Source organism: Eleginops maclovinus, chromosome 22 (assembly GCF_036324505.1).
Source record: "Eleginops maclovinus isolate JMC-PN-2008 ecotype Puerto Natales chromosome 22, JC_Emac_rtc_rv5, whole genome shotgun sequence".
NCBI lineage: Eukaryota > Metazoa > Chordata > Actinopteri > Perciformes > Eleginopidae > Eleginops > Eleginops maclovinus.
Genome location: NC_086370.1, coordinates 6,912,364 through 6,929,835, shown reverse-complemented (window position 1 = coordinate 6,929,835; position 17,472 = coordinate 6,912,364). Strand labels below are relative to the sequence as shown.

General features: G+C 40.2%; 1 protein-coding gene across 2 annotated transcripts in view; it reads right to left on the bottom strand.

Moving 5' to 3' along the window:
- Positions 1-17,472, bottom strand: part of thada (THADA armadillo repeat containing) — a 113,449-nt gene that overhangs the window by 62,686 nt on the left and 33,291 nt on the right. For both annotated transcript variants that reach the window (XM_063875566.1, XM_063875567.1), the window contains exons 24-27: positions 14,882-15,004; positions 14,523-14,645; positions 13,211-13,302; positions 4,302-4,391 (exon numbers count right to left, since the gene is read on the bottom strand). In XM_063875566.1, the coding sequence (XP_063731636.1) occupies positions 4,302-4,391; positions 13,211-13,302; positions 14,523-14,645; positions 14,882-15,004 (428 nt within the window). The remainder of the gene's footprint in view (positions 1-4,301; positions 4,392-13,210; positions 13,303-14,522; positions 14,646-14,881; positions 15,005-17,472) is intronic.

Sequence of the window (17,472 nt, the reverse complement as noted above, 5' to 3'; positions counted from 1 at the left end):
TGACGACACGACCGTCATCGGCCTGATCACAGACGGCGACGAGACGGCGTACAGAGAGGAGGTCAGAGCCCTGACATCTTGGTGCCAGGACAACAACCTCCATCTCAACGTCAGCAAAACAAAGGAGCTGATTGTGGACTACAGGAAGAGGCAGAGAGAGGCACACACACACATCACCATCGACGGGACTCCTGTGGAGAGAGTCAGCAGCTTCAGGTTCCTCGGGGCAAACATCAGTGAGGACCTGACATGGACACATCACACCAGGGTCATATCCAAGACAGCTCGACAGCGGCTCTTCTTCCTCCGCAGGCTGCGGAAGTTCAACATGGACTCCAGGATACTCTGCAACTTTTATAGGTGCACCATCGAGAGTATCCTGACTGGCTGCATCACCGCCTGGTATGGCAGTTGCACCGCCCTCAACCGTAAGACTCTACAGAGGGTGGTGAAAACTGCTCAGCACATCACCAGGACGGAGCTGCCATCCATGGAGGACCTCTACACCCAGCGGTGTAGGAAGAAGGCCGGTAGGATATTAAAGGACCCCAATCACCCCAGCAACAATCTGTTCTGTCTGCTGCCGTCTGGCAGACGGTACCGCAGCATCCGGACCAAGACCACCAGACTCAGAGACAGTTTTATACCACAGGCTATAAGACTGCTGAACTCCTGAGCTCTGTGAATGTCTACTCACATCTGTTTATAGTACACACATACATATATATATATATATTATACACATCTGCCATACATATCTGTTTATAGTACACATATCTATATATTGTACATATCTGCCATATACATCTGCTATACATAATATATGCATCTGTCCATACCTCCTCATTCAACAGTGTAAAGTGTTTAAATACTTTCAATGTATTCCACATATGTATATATTTCACATCCTCAAATCTTTATTGTTGTTACTGTAAATATTCTTCTCTCTTTTTGCACTATTTTATTTATCTTATTTGCACCATGTATGTTGAGTTGTTGGAGGAGCACGCGACATAAGATTTTCATTGCCAACATATACGTTGTATCTGCTGTGCATATGACCAATAAAACCTTGAAACCTTGAAACAGGACACTGTGGCCAGATGTCAATCACAAGGTAGCCCCACCGTAAAAAAGGCAGGCTTTTATTTTTCCAGTTAAATGTGACCTTTATATTGTCAAAATGAACATCATGCTGCATGAAGAACACTTGAAACAAGATCAAGTTCACTCAAGTAATAAATAAAGTTTTAAGAAGGTACATTTTCTCATAGACTTCTATACAATCAGACTTTTTTGTGCAACTGCTGGCCCTGCTGGCCCTTTGAAAGAGAAAGCATGTTCTGCATTGGCTTTACTCTGCTGTATATAACAGGAAATTGATGTTTGGTTATACGTTATGAAGACCTCAAACTAGCTAATGTTTACCGAGGTAATGCATCAAGTGAGAAGTAGGATCATTTTTTCTCGTAGAACTCTATAAAATTGGACTTCCCTCCAGTAGTCACCCCTGCTGGCCATTACAAAGAAAGCAGGTTTTAGGCCCCTCTGCAATGGCTTAAGTTTATATAACCAAAGATTGCTGCTTGCTTAAATCATGGGAACATCATGGGAAAACAATGTTTACATTGTAGGAAGCGCCTGCAGTTGTGCAGGTCTGCAAGTATGGAAGGTCTGCTTTTATGATTGTGTGTGTGTGTCAGCAGAGCAATATGTCCTCCGGGCCCTGTCATTAGTCATGAGGATCTCATAGAACGGAGACAGAACAACGGACCCCCTGCAAAAACAACCTGTGCTTTTCATTACTTCCCTCAACAGCACACACACACAGAACCATCCGCTGGGACTGACATAGATCGGCAAGATGGGAAAGATAATAGCAGACCAATTAGTGGTCTAATGTGTTTAGGGTCACAGACAGGATGTGATGTCAGAGATGCGGCGGTGGTTGGTTAGAGAGGAGGATTGCAAACATACTATGCCTTGTTGGGATACAGCTGGAGGCAGGAACATTGATATTACACGAGAGAGATTCTGTGGCATTTAATTTCTCGGGGCTCTTCTATTAATGTCGGCCCTCTCTCCCTAAAGTCCTCAATCATCTCTAGTACCCGAGTGTTTGATGAATGGTTATTTTTGTTTGACTTCTTCTAAAAGGGAGTGGAAACAGAACACTGACCTTAGGTGGTTTTATTCTTCATTTGGAAAGAAGAGAACAGGACACAGTAGCGGAGACTCAAAAGAAGTTCCAAAGTAAACTAAAGCTTTAGTGTGCAGTCAGACAGATAAATCAGCAGTTTTGTTTAGAAAATTAGGGGAAAGTACTTGAGTTTCATTTGAAAACTGTTTTCTTTGGAAGTAAAAAGCAGTGGTAGATAAGACTGTTTGTAGTTCGACAAATCACTGCCCATCACTTTAAAATGTGGGAACTGAGCTCAAATAGTTTCAGAGATAAATCAGGTTTACGTGTGCTACAGTGAAGTATTACCATTGGAATCTACTCAGGGAAAGTCTCCTCAGCTCAATGCTAGGAGATCCAGCATATTCAGCTTGAATCCTAATTTGGTGCTTAAAATAGCGGCCATATATAGCAGCAGGTGCATTGGAGGACGTATACTGGTAGAAAGTATAGAAAGATGTCGTTGGATCTTTTGCCACTTAAACTTACAAAGAATTAGGAGAGTTATCATATCTTGCAATGACCAGGTATGCCATTATTATTGCCAGTATAATTACGTTCTGTCAACATAGCCTGGTGGCTAAGAGTAAAGCATATAACAGTTTCCTTAAGAATAGGAACATTTTAACCCCAGATATCTAACTCCGGGGGTTTCTTCCTTCACCAAACCAGAGTTTGTCCAAACAGAAGAAAGAAAGAGTTTGGTTTTGTTCCTGTTTAGCTTGTTTTTCACGATGATCAACAAGTTTCAATTACTGATTATTTTAACGGAGCCTGGTGGCTTTGATAAGAGTATAATTTTGCATGTTTTGTAAATAAATAACTTCTAATATTTGTCCAGATTTAATTCATTCTTTATGACTGTGTCCACCTGGATGACACGTTTCCATTACCGTTCATTGAGCTGGAGCTGATAAGTACCATTTTCTGGGAATGACTGTCAATTTTAAGCTTTATTATTGAAGAGAGAAACCAATTGTGAGTTGGTGTTAGTGAGCTTTTAGTCCAGTGAAAGAAGGGTCCCAAATGAAAAGCATTTGCCGAGTTTCAAATGGTTTTAGATCAAGAAAATGTACCAATGAGCATTTCCCGGTTACTTAAGTGAATTGCTTCTACGTTATGATCAATAATCTTGCATAAAGTAATTCAAACTGAGTAATTAACTAAAATGTAAGTCGTGTTTTTGTGCACATGTATGCCTATCATGTACATAACAGCCACGTTTTGGGCCTTTTGAGTTATTTAATGCTTATTTCTAAACACAAGATCGTTTTGTTTTGTTTTGTCTTCTGTTTGATGAGAACATTGGAGGAAGAAAGCTGGATTACGTAGTACATAATGAACAATCATGTCCACTTTCTGGTTCCAGATTTCACTTCTGCAGTTTTTTGTAAATTGTGACCCATTTTGGGAATGCACTTGTACTCCACAGGACTGTCAAACCACTAACAGCAGCTCTGTGTGTGCTGTCCTGCTGGGCTTTGCTTCAGCATGGTGCGGTCGCAGTGTTTGGGTGGCTCAATACGCTGAGATGATGTGGGAAGTCAAACAACCGAGATCTGGTTCCGTGGGAAATTTGCGAATGTTTTAACAACGGGTCGCAATGGAGTGAGGGGAATTGTGAAAGAGCCGCTCAATTAATTGGATCCATTTAAGATAATGCCGTCTGGGGAGCTGTTGGACGGCTGCGATGCTTTTTAAATAGGGAGTTTGGGCTGACAAAGATAAGGCCAATGAACCTCCCCACTGCAAAAACTAAGACATTTACTTTATTCGGTTGTAAAGTCTAAGTCTGCAAATGATATCTTGAGAAAGAGAAGCCCACACAAGAACTTGATCTAGGGCAATATTGCTTGATTAGAGAAAATATCTTAAGAGTTCATAGTTCATGTTTCCACAATCTAGCTTTAAGACCGATGGAAAAGTTGCACCCACTTGTTAGTCCAACAAGCCTCCCAGCACAAAAACAGTGCTGCTTAATCAGCTTAAGAAAACAAAACGAAAAGCTTCCGAGTACAGGCTTGAGTGTAAGTCAAATTAAACCTATAAAAGGGATCAGGGGAGTGTGAAATGCCAAAGCAAGGGGTTGCATGTGTGTGTGGATTAAAGAGGACCACCTTACCTTTCCACCGTGCCTGCAGCCTCCTCCAGCTGGGTCAGCAGGAAGGGATAGAGAGCGGGAAAACGAGTGAAGAACTCCCTGCCCGTCATCCTGAACGGAGACAGAAAGAGAATCCATTGGTTAAACAGTAATAACACAAGGGCCGTTATATGTATACTTTCACAAACAAGGATGCTCGTCTCCAAAGTCCTGAAACCCGGTTTTAACTCCCACTATAGTAAATGGACTGTACTTATATAGCACGTTGTATTTTCGACTCCTCAAATCGCTTTACATACGACGAGTCATTCACCCTTTCACACCTCATTCATGCAGAGCAGTACCAATTGCTCTAGGGAAGCATACATTCATGCACTTGTTGGCCATCGGGAGGGTTGAGTATCTTGCCCAAGAGTACATCGACATGTTGACTGCTCGGGCTGGGATCAAGCGAAAGACGCCCGCACTCCCTCGCAGCCACAGTCGCCCTTTTGTAGATGTTGTAAAAAATATATTCACTGACTGTTGGCCATCTTGATGTTCAGAACAATCACACAGAGAAAGTAAGTGAAACTATAACATTTGTAAGTGACATAACAAAGTTGCCTCATTTAACATGTAGTTCATTTCATAATCAAGTTACAGTGGGGCAAAAAAGTATTTAGTCAGCCACCAATTGTGCAAGTTCTCCCATTTAAAAAGATGAGAGGCCTGTAATTTTTATCATAGGTACACTTCAACTATGAGAGACAGAATGGGGGAAACAATCCAGGAAATCACATTGTAGGATTTTTAATGAATTAATTGTAAATTCCTCGGTAAAATAAGTATTTGGTCACCTACAAACAAGCAAGATGTCTGGCTCTCACAGACCTGTAACTTCTTCTTTAAGAGGCTCCTCTGTCCTCCACTCGTTACCTGTATTAATGGCACCTTTTTGAACTCGTTATCAGTATAAAAGACACCTGTCCACAACCTCAAACAGTCATACTCCAAACTCCACTATGGCCAAGACCAAAGAGCTGTCAAAGGAGACCAGAGACAAAATTGTAGACCTGCACCAGGCTGGGAAAACTGAATCTGCAATAGGTAAGCAGCTTGGTGTGAAGAAATCAACTGTGGGAGCAATTATTCGAAAATGGAAGACATACAAGACCACTGCTAATCTCCCTCGATCTGGGGCTCCACGCAAGATCTCACCCCGTGGGGTCAAAATGATCACAAGAACGGTGAGCAAAAATCCCAGAACCACACGGGGGGGACCTAGTGAATGACCTGCAGAGAGCTGGGACCAAAGTAACAGAGGCTACCATCAGTAACACACTACGCCGCCAGGGACTTAAATCCTGCAGTTCCAGACGTGTCCCCCTGCTTAAGCCAGAACATGTCCAGGCCCGTCTGAAGTTTGCTAGAGGGCATTTGGATGATCCAGAAGAGGATTGGGAGAATGTCATATGGTCAGATGAAACCAAAATAGAACTTTTTGGTAAAAACTCAACTCGTCGTGTTTGGAGGAGAAAGAATGCAGAGTTGCATCCAAAGAACACCATACCTACTGTGAAGCATGGGGGTGGAAACATCATGCTTTGGGGCTGTTTTTCTGCAAAGGGACCAGGACGACTGATCCGTGTAAAGGAAAGAATGAATGGGGCCATGTATCGTGAGATTTTGAGTGAAAACCTCCTTCCATCAGCAAGGGCACTGAAGATGAAGCGTGGCTGGGTCTTTCAGCATGACAATGATCCCAAACACACCGCCAGGGCAACAAAGGAGTGGCTTCGTAAGAAGCATTTCAAGGTCCTGGAGTGGCCTAGCCAGTCTCCAGATCTCAACTCCATAGAAAATCTTTGGAGGGAGTTGAAAGTCCGTGTTGCCCAGCGACAGCCCCAATACCTAACGTGAGGGGAGAAACTGGCACCTAGATTGGTCCACAGAATAGCCAAACGGTTTTGGTTTTTTGGGGAAGTGGATCATAAATGTAGGCAGGTGCTTGGCGATGGAGTGCCTTATTATGTTAGTGGTTCAAAATAATCTTAAACTCAATACTGAAATGTATTAGCATCCAATGCAGCAAGAGTAAAGAAAATAATTAATATTCAAACATGGGTCGGGGCAGTTTGGCTAAGACAAGTGAAAAAGGGCAAAGCAGGAGTCGAGATGGGACAAATTTAACATTTAACATCATAAGCCTGATTTTTTGAAGTGATTTTTGCACATTTTCACAATTAAAAAAAAGCAGGATTTACAAAATGTACAAACATGTATTTGAATTTCAACTGAGGATAAATTATAATGACAAGACAAATGGAGTCAGGTTTTAAATGGGGAGCAGAAGGGCTCATACAGTGGAACATGTCATCTGTAGTGTGGTCATGTTTTGTATTGCACTATTTTACTATATGTTGCACTGTTGGAGGAGAGTGGGATTTAAGATGTTCAATAACTATTATCTTCTAGATATTTTGCCTATGAAAATCAAGTCTTGTAATCTTTGAACATGTGGAACGTAATCAAAACTCAAGCCTTTTACAGAGCACATATCTGTGCTCTGTAAAACTAATTAATCAGTAGTACTGGTAATGATCCAACTTCAATTACAGTTAATTAAATTACCTCATTAGCTGTGATTGAATTCATATGTTCCGAATACTCTCCGTCCAAAAAAGTGACATCAGGAGAAGCACCAGGGGGGGGGCTGTCCTTGTGCCAAATACTCTCTACCTAAACACATCCAGCCTCTATGTTTGCTCACCCTGAAATACAGCCAGAAAACCCTGTGTGTATGCGCATATACTATGCCCTGTGTTTCCGTCATGTGCTTATATATTTGCTCACACAAGCGCACAACTGTAGATAAAATGACAAACTTTATATTTAACGCTGGTGGTCTCGCTGCGGCAACCGCCATTCAGCCTCAGGGCCAATAAAAGGGTTTTATTTAACTCTGCGCGTCTAAATGAAGCCGCTGCTGAAGGGGAAGAGCTCTGGTCTGCTGAGCACATGATCGCAGGCCGGGAGAGATCTCTCTCACACACACACACACACACACACACACACACACACACACACACACACACACACACACACACACACACACACACACACACACACACACACACACACACACACACACACACACACACACACACACACACACACACACACACACACACACACACACACACACACACACACACACTTCAAGTTAGCAGCAGACACTGTCATGGTAGGAAAGTGGGTCGTGTGTTGGTTTAAAAACTCCTTTCAACCTGGATCTGACACACTCACCTCTCGTGACCCGACTTTCTCTCACATGCACACACAGTGTGGGGATAACTGCAGCAGAGGAAGGAGTACTCAAATCTGGGTAGAAGTATCATACTAAATGTTTAAAATACTTTGTTACAAGTCCTGCATTCACATTTCCTTGCGGGTATAATCGTTATTCAGGCACTTTCTTATATATATATATTATGTAGGCTCTATGTCTGTAAGTATGTGTTTAAATACAAAAAGGCAATTAGTGTTTATTTTCCCATTCACATAGAAAAACAAAACAACTTTGGGATTGAAGGATTACAATGGGACGTTGTTGTTTTTTTTACTTATACAACCAGTAAAGAAATTAGGTTGCATATTGAGCAAAGTCATGTATAGAAAAACTAAATCAATAAAGAAAAATGTATGTATTTTCTAAATATTACATTAGTAAAAGTAATTAAAATGTGAAAATTAAATAATAAATGAAGTACCAAAATGAAAAGTACTTGTTAGGTGTAATTACCCATCATTATTATATAATAATTATTATTATTATATTATTATTATTATATTATTATTATTATTATTGATGTGTTAATGTGTTCATCAAAGCTGGTAAATGTTCATTTGAACTACTTTGTATACTGCTGATGGATATTTCATCCTATATTGATAAATCATTGCTTATTTATTAGTTGATTTATATTTTGTCTCAGCTACAGTAAAAATCTGAATCTTTAAAGTAACTAAAGCTCTCAGATAAACGTAGTGGAGAAAAAGTACCATACTGGCTTCCAAATTGTAGGAGAGCAGAAGAATGAAGTAGCATAAAATGAAAATACTCAGTCAAAGTACTTCAAAATTGTACTCAAGTATAATACTTGAGTATATGTACTAAATTATATCCCAGCACTGGATTCACTCTGCATCACGGAACAAACACAAAATGGAATTCTCAAAGCGTCCCTGACTGTTTGATGTTCACAGTGTGCATGTACAATGACCTCCCCCGCCTTCCTCTGCTTTCTCTATGAGACTCTGCTGCCTGGAGGACAAAGGTCAGAGGTCGTGTTGGAGCAGATTAGACGGGGGTAAAAGGATGAGGGTCACAGAGCAGGACAGAGGAGAGGGGGAAAGGCCTGCTCATGTTGGTGGGCTCACAGCTGTGGGTGTGTTAGCTTTAAGGCAACTGGCCCAACAAGTGTGGGGTAGGGTTAGAGTGAGAAAGGAGATTTTAAACTAGAATGCATACACAAAAAACAAGGGAAAGTAACAAAGTGCATTCACTTATGTATATGTTTTAGCTACTTTAACATTATTACTTTAGTCCAGAGGTGTCCAAACTACGGCCCAGGGGCCAAATGCGGCTCACTTTTAATTGGTCCTCAGCAAATGCTAAAAGTATAATGGAGTATGGCCCACACCTGAAACTTCTGCTGTTCTTATATTTTACTTCTTAAATATGTAAATAATATATTACACAGTAGTAGTCATGTGTTAATTAGACCAATTTTCCAATAAATTCAGTCAATTAAAGTAAAAAAATGTTTCAAACAAATCAATTAAAAAAAGCCCAATAATAATAATAATAATTACCTACCTTTGATTGATTTAGCTAACTTATAACTTAACTTATGAGGCAATACCTCACCTCTAGTGTGGGGCCCAGCCCTTCATATGTGTTTCTTTATGTGGCCCTCAGGGAAAAAACGGGATTTTTTTAGAGAACAACAGCGGAGTGAGGAATGAAGCACGATGAAGATAAAGCTTGGAGGCTGGAATGCAGAGAGCAATCTTAGCTGTGTCAGCTTTGTTTACAGTTACATCTATCTCATAAACGATATCAGATCAACATGGATGCACGGGGATAGAGCGGAGGAGTCTGAGCCGAGTGGAACCATAATCCACAAGCAAACAGTATGCCTGGAATCATGTCACTATGTAAAATACACAGCTGACTTTCCCACAGACAGCAAGGCTTCCCAGATGCTGTAAATAAATGAGTTTGTGCAAAAGGGGAACTGGTTTTGCTTTTAAAGGCTTCTTATGAACACACGGCCAAATATTACAGTGGACAAGCTGTCACGGTGCATTTTCTGCTGCCGGACATCACAACCGTAAAATCGGGGTAATAGCAAAAACCAGAATTAGAGCGGAGGGAAAAGACACATTTCCCCGATTAAGCAGCTTTGTGGCTCCCGCACGCACCCTTCTGTATTCCAGCTCGATACAATAACATTTACTGCCATGACAACAAGCATGCTACAAGGAACGTAAGAATAATAATCTCTGAAAGATGCTTAAGTCCAAATGCAAGAAAGGAGCAGGCAGAAAGAGTGGAACTAACTGACAGCAGCACAGAGGGAAACACAGCAGACTGAAAGCAGACAAGATAAACAGCAGCAGCCTTGGCTTGGTGAGGAGGTTTCAGAGGCCTTCAGGGAAGCAGCCAATAGAAACACGACAAAAGGGAACCAGACAATTTCCTGGAAAAGGTTCTGAGGCGTGTGAAACTTCACCAGTGATCATCTGCTGCTTAACAACTCACCTCTGAGCCTGATATAGACCTCAGTACAACTACCAGTACATTATGTTGCTGCTAAACGCCTTGGCTCTGTAAAGTGCCTCCATAACCCAAAGCATTCATTTTAAAATGTATTTGATTTATTATCTTAATAGTTATAAATATATCAAACAGTATTAAATTGGATTTCATTGTACAATATTTAATCTTACATTCTGTTCTTGGATTTAATTCTATAGATGAGGGTAACAACTACGTCACTTCATGGCAAAATTACGGCCCCGCCCACTTTTGGGGAAAAACATTTGGTTTCATTTGAATGGCGGTCAATACAGATTCTGACGGTTTCGGCAATCACATCAAAAAATCAAGATAACCGCGCCGCTTTTAATTACAGAAGCCCAATTATGATGGTCATACAGGCAAACTATTAAAAAATGTCCTTGGAGATCAATGACCTGCGTCGATTTATAGTTCAATTTAAATCGATAGGGAAATATGAGGCTGTGTGATATGGCCCCGCCCACTATCAGGGGGAAATAATGGTTTCTTCATGTCTTAAAGCTGCTCAGTCATATATTGCACGTCAAACAACAAATAAATCCAGCCCTACGGTTTCTTTACTTCCTTTACAGAAAAAGGAACGTAAAAGAAACGATCACAGTTTCAGTGTAAGCCTGCTGCCTGACACACCTCCAGCAGACTGACCGGACATAATTTCCCTATCGATTTAAATTAAACTATCGACACAGATCATTGATCTCCAATGATATTTTTTATAGTTTTGCCTGTCTGACCATCATAATTGGGCTTCTTTCATTAAAAACGGCGCGGTTATCTTGATTTTTTGATGGGATTCCCGAAAACTTCAGACTCTGTATTGACCGCCATTCAAATGAGAGCGAATGTTTTCCCCTAAAAGTGGGCGGGACTGTAATTTCACCAGGAGAGACGTAGGTGATACTCTCATCTATGTAAATGTACATAGATTCATTCCATGCATCATTTGGCTTATTGTATTTATTATTTTTTCTGACATGCTTATACTTCATCTGCACTACTTTTAGACTGGTCTTGCAACATAACCTGCACTATTTTATTCTAATTGATCCTACTCTGTTTCATTTTGCACTATTTTTATTGTGTCTTATGTCCTATATATAACATGTTGCATTGTTGGAGGGGCTTGGAACCTAAGATTTTCACTGCCATAACTCCACTGTGAATAATGTACATATGATAATAAAAGCTTTGAATCTTGCTCTGAATACGAGAGGGAACTCATTTTTCAGATTTATGTACTATCATTTCATGGTGTACAGGGCTTCTGCATCTTCATATTTCCAAATAGAGTGCTGCAGGGGGGATGTTATGTGTAGGCAAATCTGAAAGTTAGCATCGCTCTAGTTCCATTGAAAAGCCAAATGGATGTTTACCATTACATGTTTAATAACTGCAGAGAAAAGCATGTGGCAAATCAAAGTTTGATACCTACAAGTGTTGTTCAGTATGTTCATCTTTACAAATGATCACCAATTTCAGTTTTTTTAGAGCATTCATTAAATCACTAGATGTAGATAGTCTGAACCCGACCCCAAACGTGTATGCATCTCTGCTTGAGAGTGTGTGTGTGTCTTTCTCAAACAAACTGAATGTCAGCGTGCTAACATACTGGTGTTGAGAACATAGAAGGTTCCACCATCTGACTACAAGCATGCAAACATATGCTCACTGGAAGTAAAAAAAGGGTCAGAGGGGGATCAATATCGGTTATTTGGTAATGCATAGAAATGTTGGACAAATAGAAAAATATGTAACATCTTGAGCTTCTAGAAACAATTTTTGATGCAAAATGAGTGAAATGCATCTGCTTCCTGTGATGATGTAATCCTGTGGAACTTGTTGCAGCATCCTAAGAGCTCAACTCCACCCTTTCTAAGTTAGATATACATATGAAATGGAAGGGACACTTGACCATGGTCTGCTATCAGTTATATTACTAAGGTTTGAAAAACACTTGGATGGTTGTTTGACTAAGCATACCTCAAAAATGTGTCAAACAATCCCTAACAGCTGATAACCTCCTAAACCCAAACCTCATTTGAACAACTATTGTTATTTCTCAATATGCAGTTGCCCTTTGACCCAAGCGTCCCTTCCTTATTGCTGTTATAGCAGCGGTGGAGAAGAGCGTCTCCACAGATCCTGATGAGCAGTGGGTTTGAGCAGAAAGTGAATTTTTGGCAGAGTGGTGTTACAACAGTGTTCCCTAGTGGAGAAACAATGCTTTTTCTTATTTACCATGGCTTCAAATGATTTACAGTTGCTTTTTTTGTTTTGATGTACAACACAATTACATATCATTTGTTTACATTTTTGGCTATGCAGCCTTGGGAGTGTAAACTATTTAAATCCTTAAAACCACAAGCAACGACAGTTATATTTGCAGTTTAGGATGACTTGCTTATCAAACTTGAACTGTTTTCCAAAGCTTTTCCAGAGGTCCTTTAGCAACATTAGATTATTATACTTCCTCAACTCTTGCAGCATCAACTGCAAAGTCGAGTTTAACAACCGTATATCTCTTTTATGAACAGTCTTCCTTTCTGTTTGCCCATTTTATTTTCTCTTGTGTGTTAATGCTTATGTATAGCACTCGTCTGAAATGATCTATATCAAAGAAGAACCTTGACATTTGACACAAGTGAAACTACACTGTATGCAAGTGGAATCACCTCTAGGTATTTAATATTATATATAAGGGCCAGATCACTTTTGCTTGTGGCTAAGAACTTTTGTTGCACCATTAATTTAGTCTTTTTGGCCTTCGTTGCACAAACAGAACCGTGTAAATACTTGCCGTTATCATTTCCTTTTTCTAATGCTAAATAGATTCTTAAACATACTTCTTTTTGTTATCTTTATATCTTTAACAACCTAATTTTTTTGGATTGTTTATGTTGGCACCACCAAATCCCTTGTATGTGTAAACGTACCTGCCAATAAACTTGATTCTGATTCAGATTCTGATAACCACTGACTATGATGTCGTTTCTATGCATGGGGTGCATCTCATCCTGCACAGACGCACATGATAGTGACCTTGAACTAGTGGAGCAGTTTAAGAGAGGGAGAAGCAGCAGACCTGTTCTTTTTCGAGTGCTCGTCCTTCCCCTTCTTCACCCCAAAGATCCTGGTGATCAGAGTGCTGAAGAGCAGAGTGGAGGAGTTCCTCACCTGGGGAACAAAGAGGAAACAGAGAGGGGAGGATAAGATTCAGGAAGAGAGTGTGTGTGTGTGTGTGTGTGTGTGTGTGTGTGTGTGTGTGTGTGTGTGTGTGTGTGTGTGTGTGTGTGTGTGTGTGTGTGTGTGTGTGTGTGTGTGTGTGTGTGTGTGTGTGTGTGTGTGTGTGTGTGTGTGTGGTGTGTGAATGGTTAAGTGAACCCAGTCTAAGCCCCTTCTCTATAAACATGAGCCGGCCTCTCCATTACAACAGGGCTACCGGCATCAAGGTGGAACCATGGCGGTGACGAATGGTCAAAGGAGCGGCTGTTAAATGGTGGATCATGACATCAACTCCTATACATTCCTTAGGATTTCTTTTTGGTGTGTAGGTATTTCTATTGTCTCATACGACTGTTGAATAGAAAAGTTATCCAACATGAATTCTTTACAAATAAAGCCCACCGTTATTTCTGCATCTTATTCATTCTCCCCGCAGAATAAGTAGACTTGTTGTTGTTGACTTACATTTTTACTGGATTTTATTGAAGAATAGCCACTAAGACGGCTCTCCTAATTCAGTGTATTAATGTCATATAAAGTCTCTTTTCTGTAAGCTAAAAGATCTTATAATAAAGAAGCAAATCACTATAATGCTCGGGGTTTGTAACTCGACATTACTGCTATGCAACAAAAACTTAGGCCTGCACAGTTATTAAACTTTATAACGCAATATGGGCTGGTGCAATACTCAAATCACAGAGAGCACAATATGTCTTAAAGGTTAAATATGTGTTCAAACACCATATTGAATGAAGTATTGTGGAGCTCTAGCGCCTTCATATTGTGTTCACCATGTAAAGACTTTATAAACATATTTATTTGGTACAGATCCTCTTTAAAAATCTATAAGAATATATTGAATCATATTACAATTAGAATATCAGTCAAAATAATTGACTGAGGAGGAGAAGGAGGAGAAGAAGAAGAAGGAGGAGAAGAAGGGTCGTGGCGGTTTATCAGAAGCCGATGAGATGTCCCCAAACCTGCCTGGAGACGGCACTACTTGGCGCACTAAAACTAATAATGGAAATGCAAATCAGTGCAGCGTGATTTGACTCAACACAGCCGACAGTGCCAGTAAAAAGCCGAAATAGTGGATATTCAGTGATATAAATGGGGTGGCGAAATGTTAGAAGCCAGGGATAATGTTGAACTTAGAAATGGAAACTCACCGCCCAAACAGGAGAGGTGAAGCCCAGAACAGCAGCCTGCATTCCGTCTGAGACGAAGGGGATGATGTTTTCCCCCAGACGGGTGTCCCGGTACAGAGCCCTGAGGATGTTCAGAGCGTGGACCTGGGGAGAGGTAAACGGATCCTTTAACCAAAAGCTAGCAGAATCACATCAAGAGCTACATTGCAAGGCTTGAAAAGACCACCGGATTTGACATGTTAACATTTTTCCATGCTATTTGGATAAGTCAAAGTGTAACATGGATTAAAATAAAGCAAGATCAGTCACTGCAGCCTTTTTTCCCTTGGTAACAACTGACTAGGAAAGGAAGCATGCATGAAGCTGCGGGGGGGTCAGACCTGAGGCACAGTGGAGCTGTCGGTGGTGCTGTTGCTGGAGGGCATGGCCAGAGCAATGAGTTGTCTCATGGTCATTTTCAGCAGACTGCAACTGGATGACTTGGGCTCAGAGGACAGCAGAGCCTGCAGAAGGGAAAAAAAACCTCATTTAAAGCAGAATATTTTGTTAAAAAACATTAACATCATTTAACATAAGGATAGAACAGAACAAAGATATTGTCTTTTTAAGGCATTCATTTTCCTGGTGCTCTATTACCCACAACGCGGTTCAAATAAGAGGTACTTCATTGATGGCAAACTGGGAAATGTTTACGTTCAGCAAAACAACACAAAACAAGGTATTGCACATAATTAGAAATTAAAAGAGTAGAAATAAACAATTCAAAAAGATAAACACCTCCAAATAAGAATAGAAATGAACCAGCATTACAGAGCAAAAATAATATTTACAGGCGTGGAAAAAAATCAAGAGACCACTCCAGCATCATCATTTTCTCTTGTTTAATGATTTAGAGGTATGTCTTCGAGTTAAATTATACTTTGATTTATTATTGTATTCTATTAACTACTGACAATTTCTCTCTGTGTTGTAATTCAACAGACACTGGAATGGCTGCCATACATGTAGAGATAAAGATTTAAGAAACATTTGGTGTTCTCTTAATTCTTTCCGGAGCTGTACAGTTGAGTGGAATATTAAATTAAATATCAATGTAAAAAATGTAGAGAAATTCTGAGATTTGGATGTTTTTGTGTGGTCTTCATCCTGAACCGATGGTAACATGTATATATTTTTGCAGGATTTTCCGTTGTATTAGTCCCTAAGGTACCACTTTACAATAAGACTACTCTTAGTTTGTAATTCATTTATTAATTAGGTTGTGAACACTTCACAAATCATTAATAAGCTTTTAAAATGCAAGAGATAAACAAAACATCAAGATGGACGGCGGGAGAATCAACTCAGTGAACAACAGATACCAAGGATGCTGGCTGATGAAGAAGACGAGGTAAGCTAGGCAGCCAATACAAGGCTTAGTCATCTGGCCAATAGTGAGCCTGTGTTGATGCATGAAAACTGGTTTATAAATGGTTCTGAATGATTAATAAAGTGTTTACAACCTCATTAATAATATAAACCCTTTATTCATATTTGATAAGGGTAGTCTTATTGTAAAGTGCTACGACCCTAAAAAATACGTTTTAATTAAACCCAAATAGTTGTTTTACGTGTGGATATATCAGGGTTTTAAAGCAGTTTGAGCAAGTTGGTTATTATAATTCTGCAGCAGTAGATGTCTTAACTTAATCATGACTATCTCGGTGCTGGTCCATGACGTAATGACTCGGCTATATGATTACATAAGTCTGCTTCTCCTGCCGGCTCCACTGAATGACATCATTTGAATGTGCCGGCCGGGAGTTGAGAATGTGGCAGGAGAAGGTGACAGGAGTTGGTTGATGTGTGAGAGGAGTTAGTGAGGGGGTGGGGGTTGATGGGAGCCAGCTGTGTGTCTGCCTGGGAGGGATGGAGGAGATGGAGGAGGAGGAGGCACAGTCTGGATCTTATGAACTCTCGGGGTGGAGGAAGGTGAGGAGGAAGCGTGAGGCGAGTGGGAGCCAGCCTTCCCGGATCTGACTCCGTCTTTCTGTGTGGAGGAATGCAACCCGACGCTCTGCCAAGCCGACGAAAACTGCTTCCTCTCTTCTTCCCTGTTATCAGCTGTCCCCCTTCACCCTCATCGTAAATCCCCCATATGTGTTTTCCAGAGATGGGAAGTACATTTACTCAAGCGATGTACTTTACTTGAGTATTTCTGTTTTATACTACTTTGTACTTTTACTCCACTACATTTATTTTATACCTTCAGTTACTTAGGATTAATGATGGTAAATATAATCAGCCCTTAAATCAGACTTTAGTTCACCTGGAGTAAATTCAGCAGCTACCCTGCAGTATACAGAGTCATTCAAACTAGCTGCACCTTTACCAGCTCTGAGAACACTTTAATGATCAATAATTATAAAACATATCAGAGATATTATTCTGAAATGGACCAATCAAACAATGACTACTTTTACTGTCGCTACTTTAAGTACATTTAGATGAGAGTACTTTCTACTTTTTCTTTAGGAGCATTTAGAATGCAGGACTTTTACTGTGACAGAGTATTCCTACACTCTGGTACTTTTACTTATCCTTAAGTATAAGAGTATTTCTCCTATCTCCGGTGTTTTCTCGGTTCTTCTTTACTTTGACTTTGCATTATATTTTCAGCTGGGGATGTTTAAGGTTTTATTAAGCAGATACATTTAGCACAGCCTTGCCAATTTAAATTCTGATTTACTGAAGATATACAGTGGGGCAAAAAAGTATTTAGTCAGCCACCAATTGTGCAAGTTCTCCCATTAAAAAAGATGAGAGAGGCCTGTAATTTTTATCATAGGTATACCTCAACTATGAGAGACAAAATGAGAAAAAAAAATCCAGGAAATCACATTGAAGGATTTTTAATGAATTAATTTTCAAATGATTGTGGAAAATAAGTATTTGGTCAATAACAAAAGTTCATCTCAATACTTTGTTATAT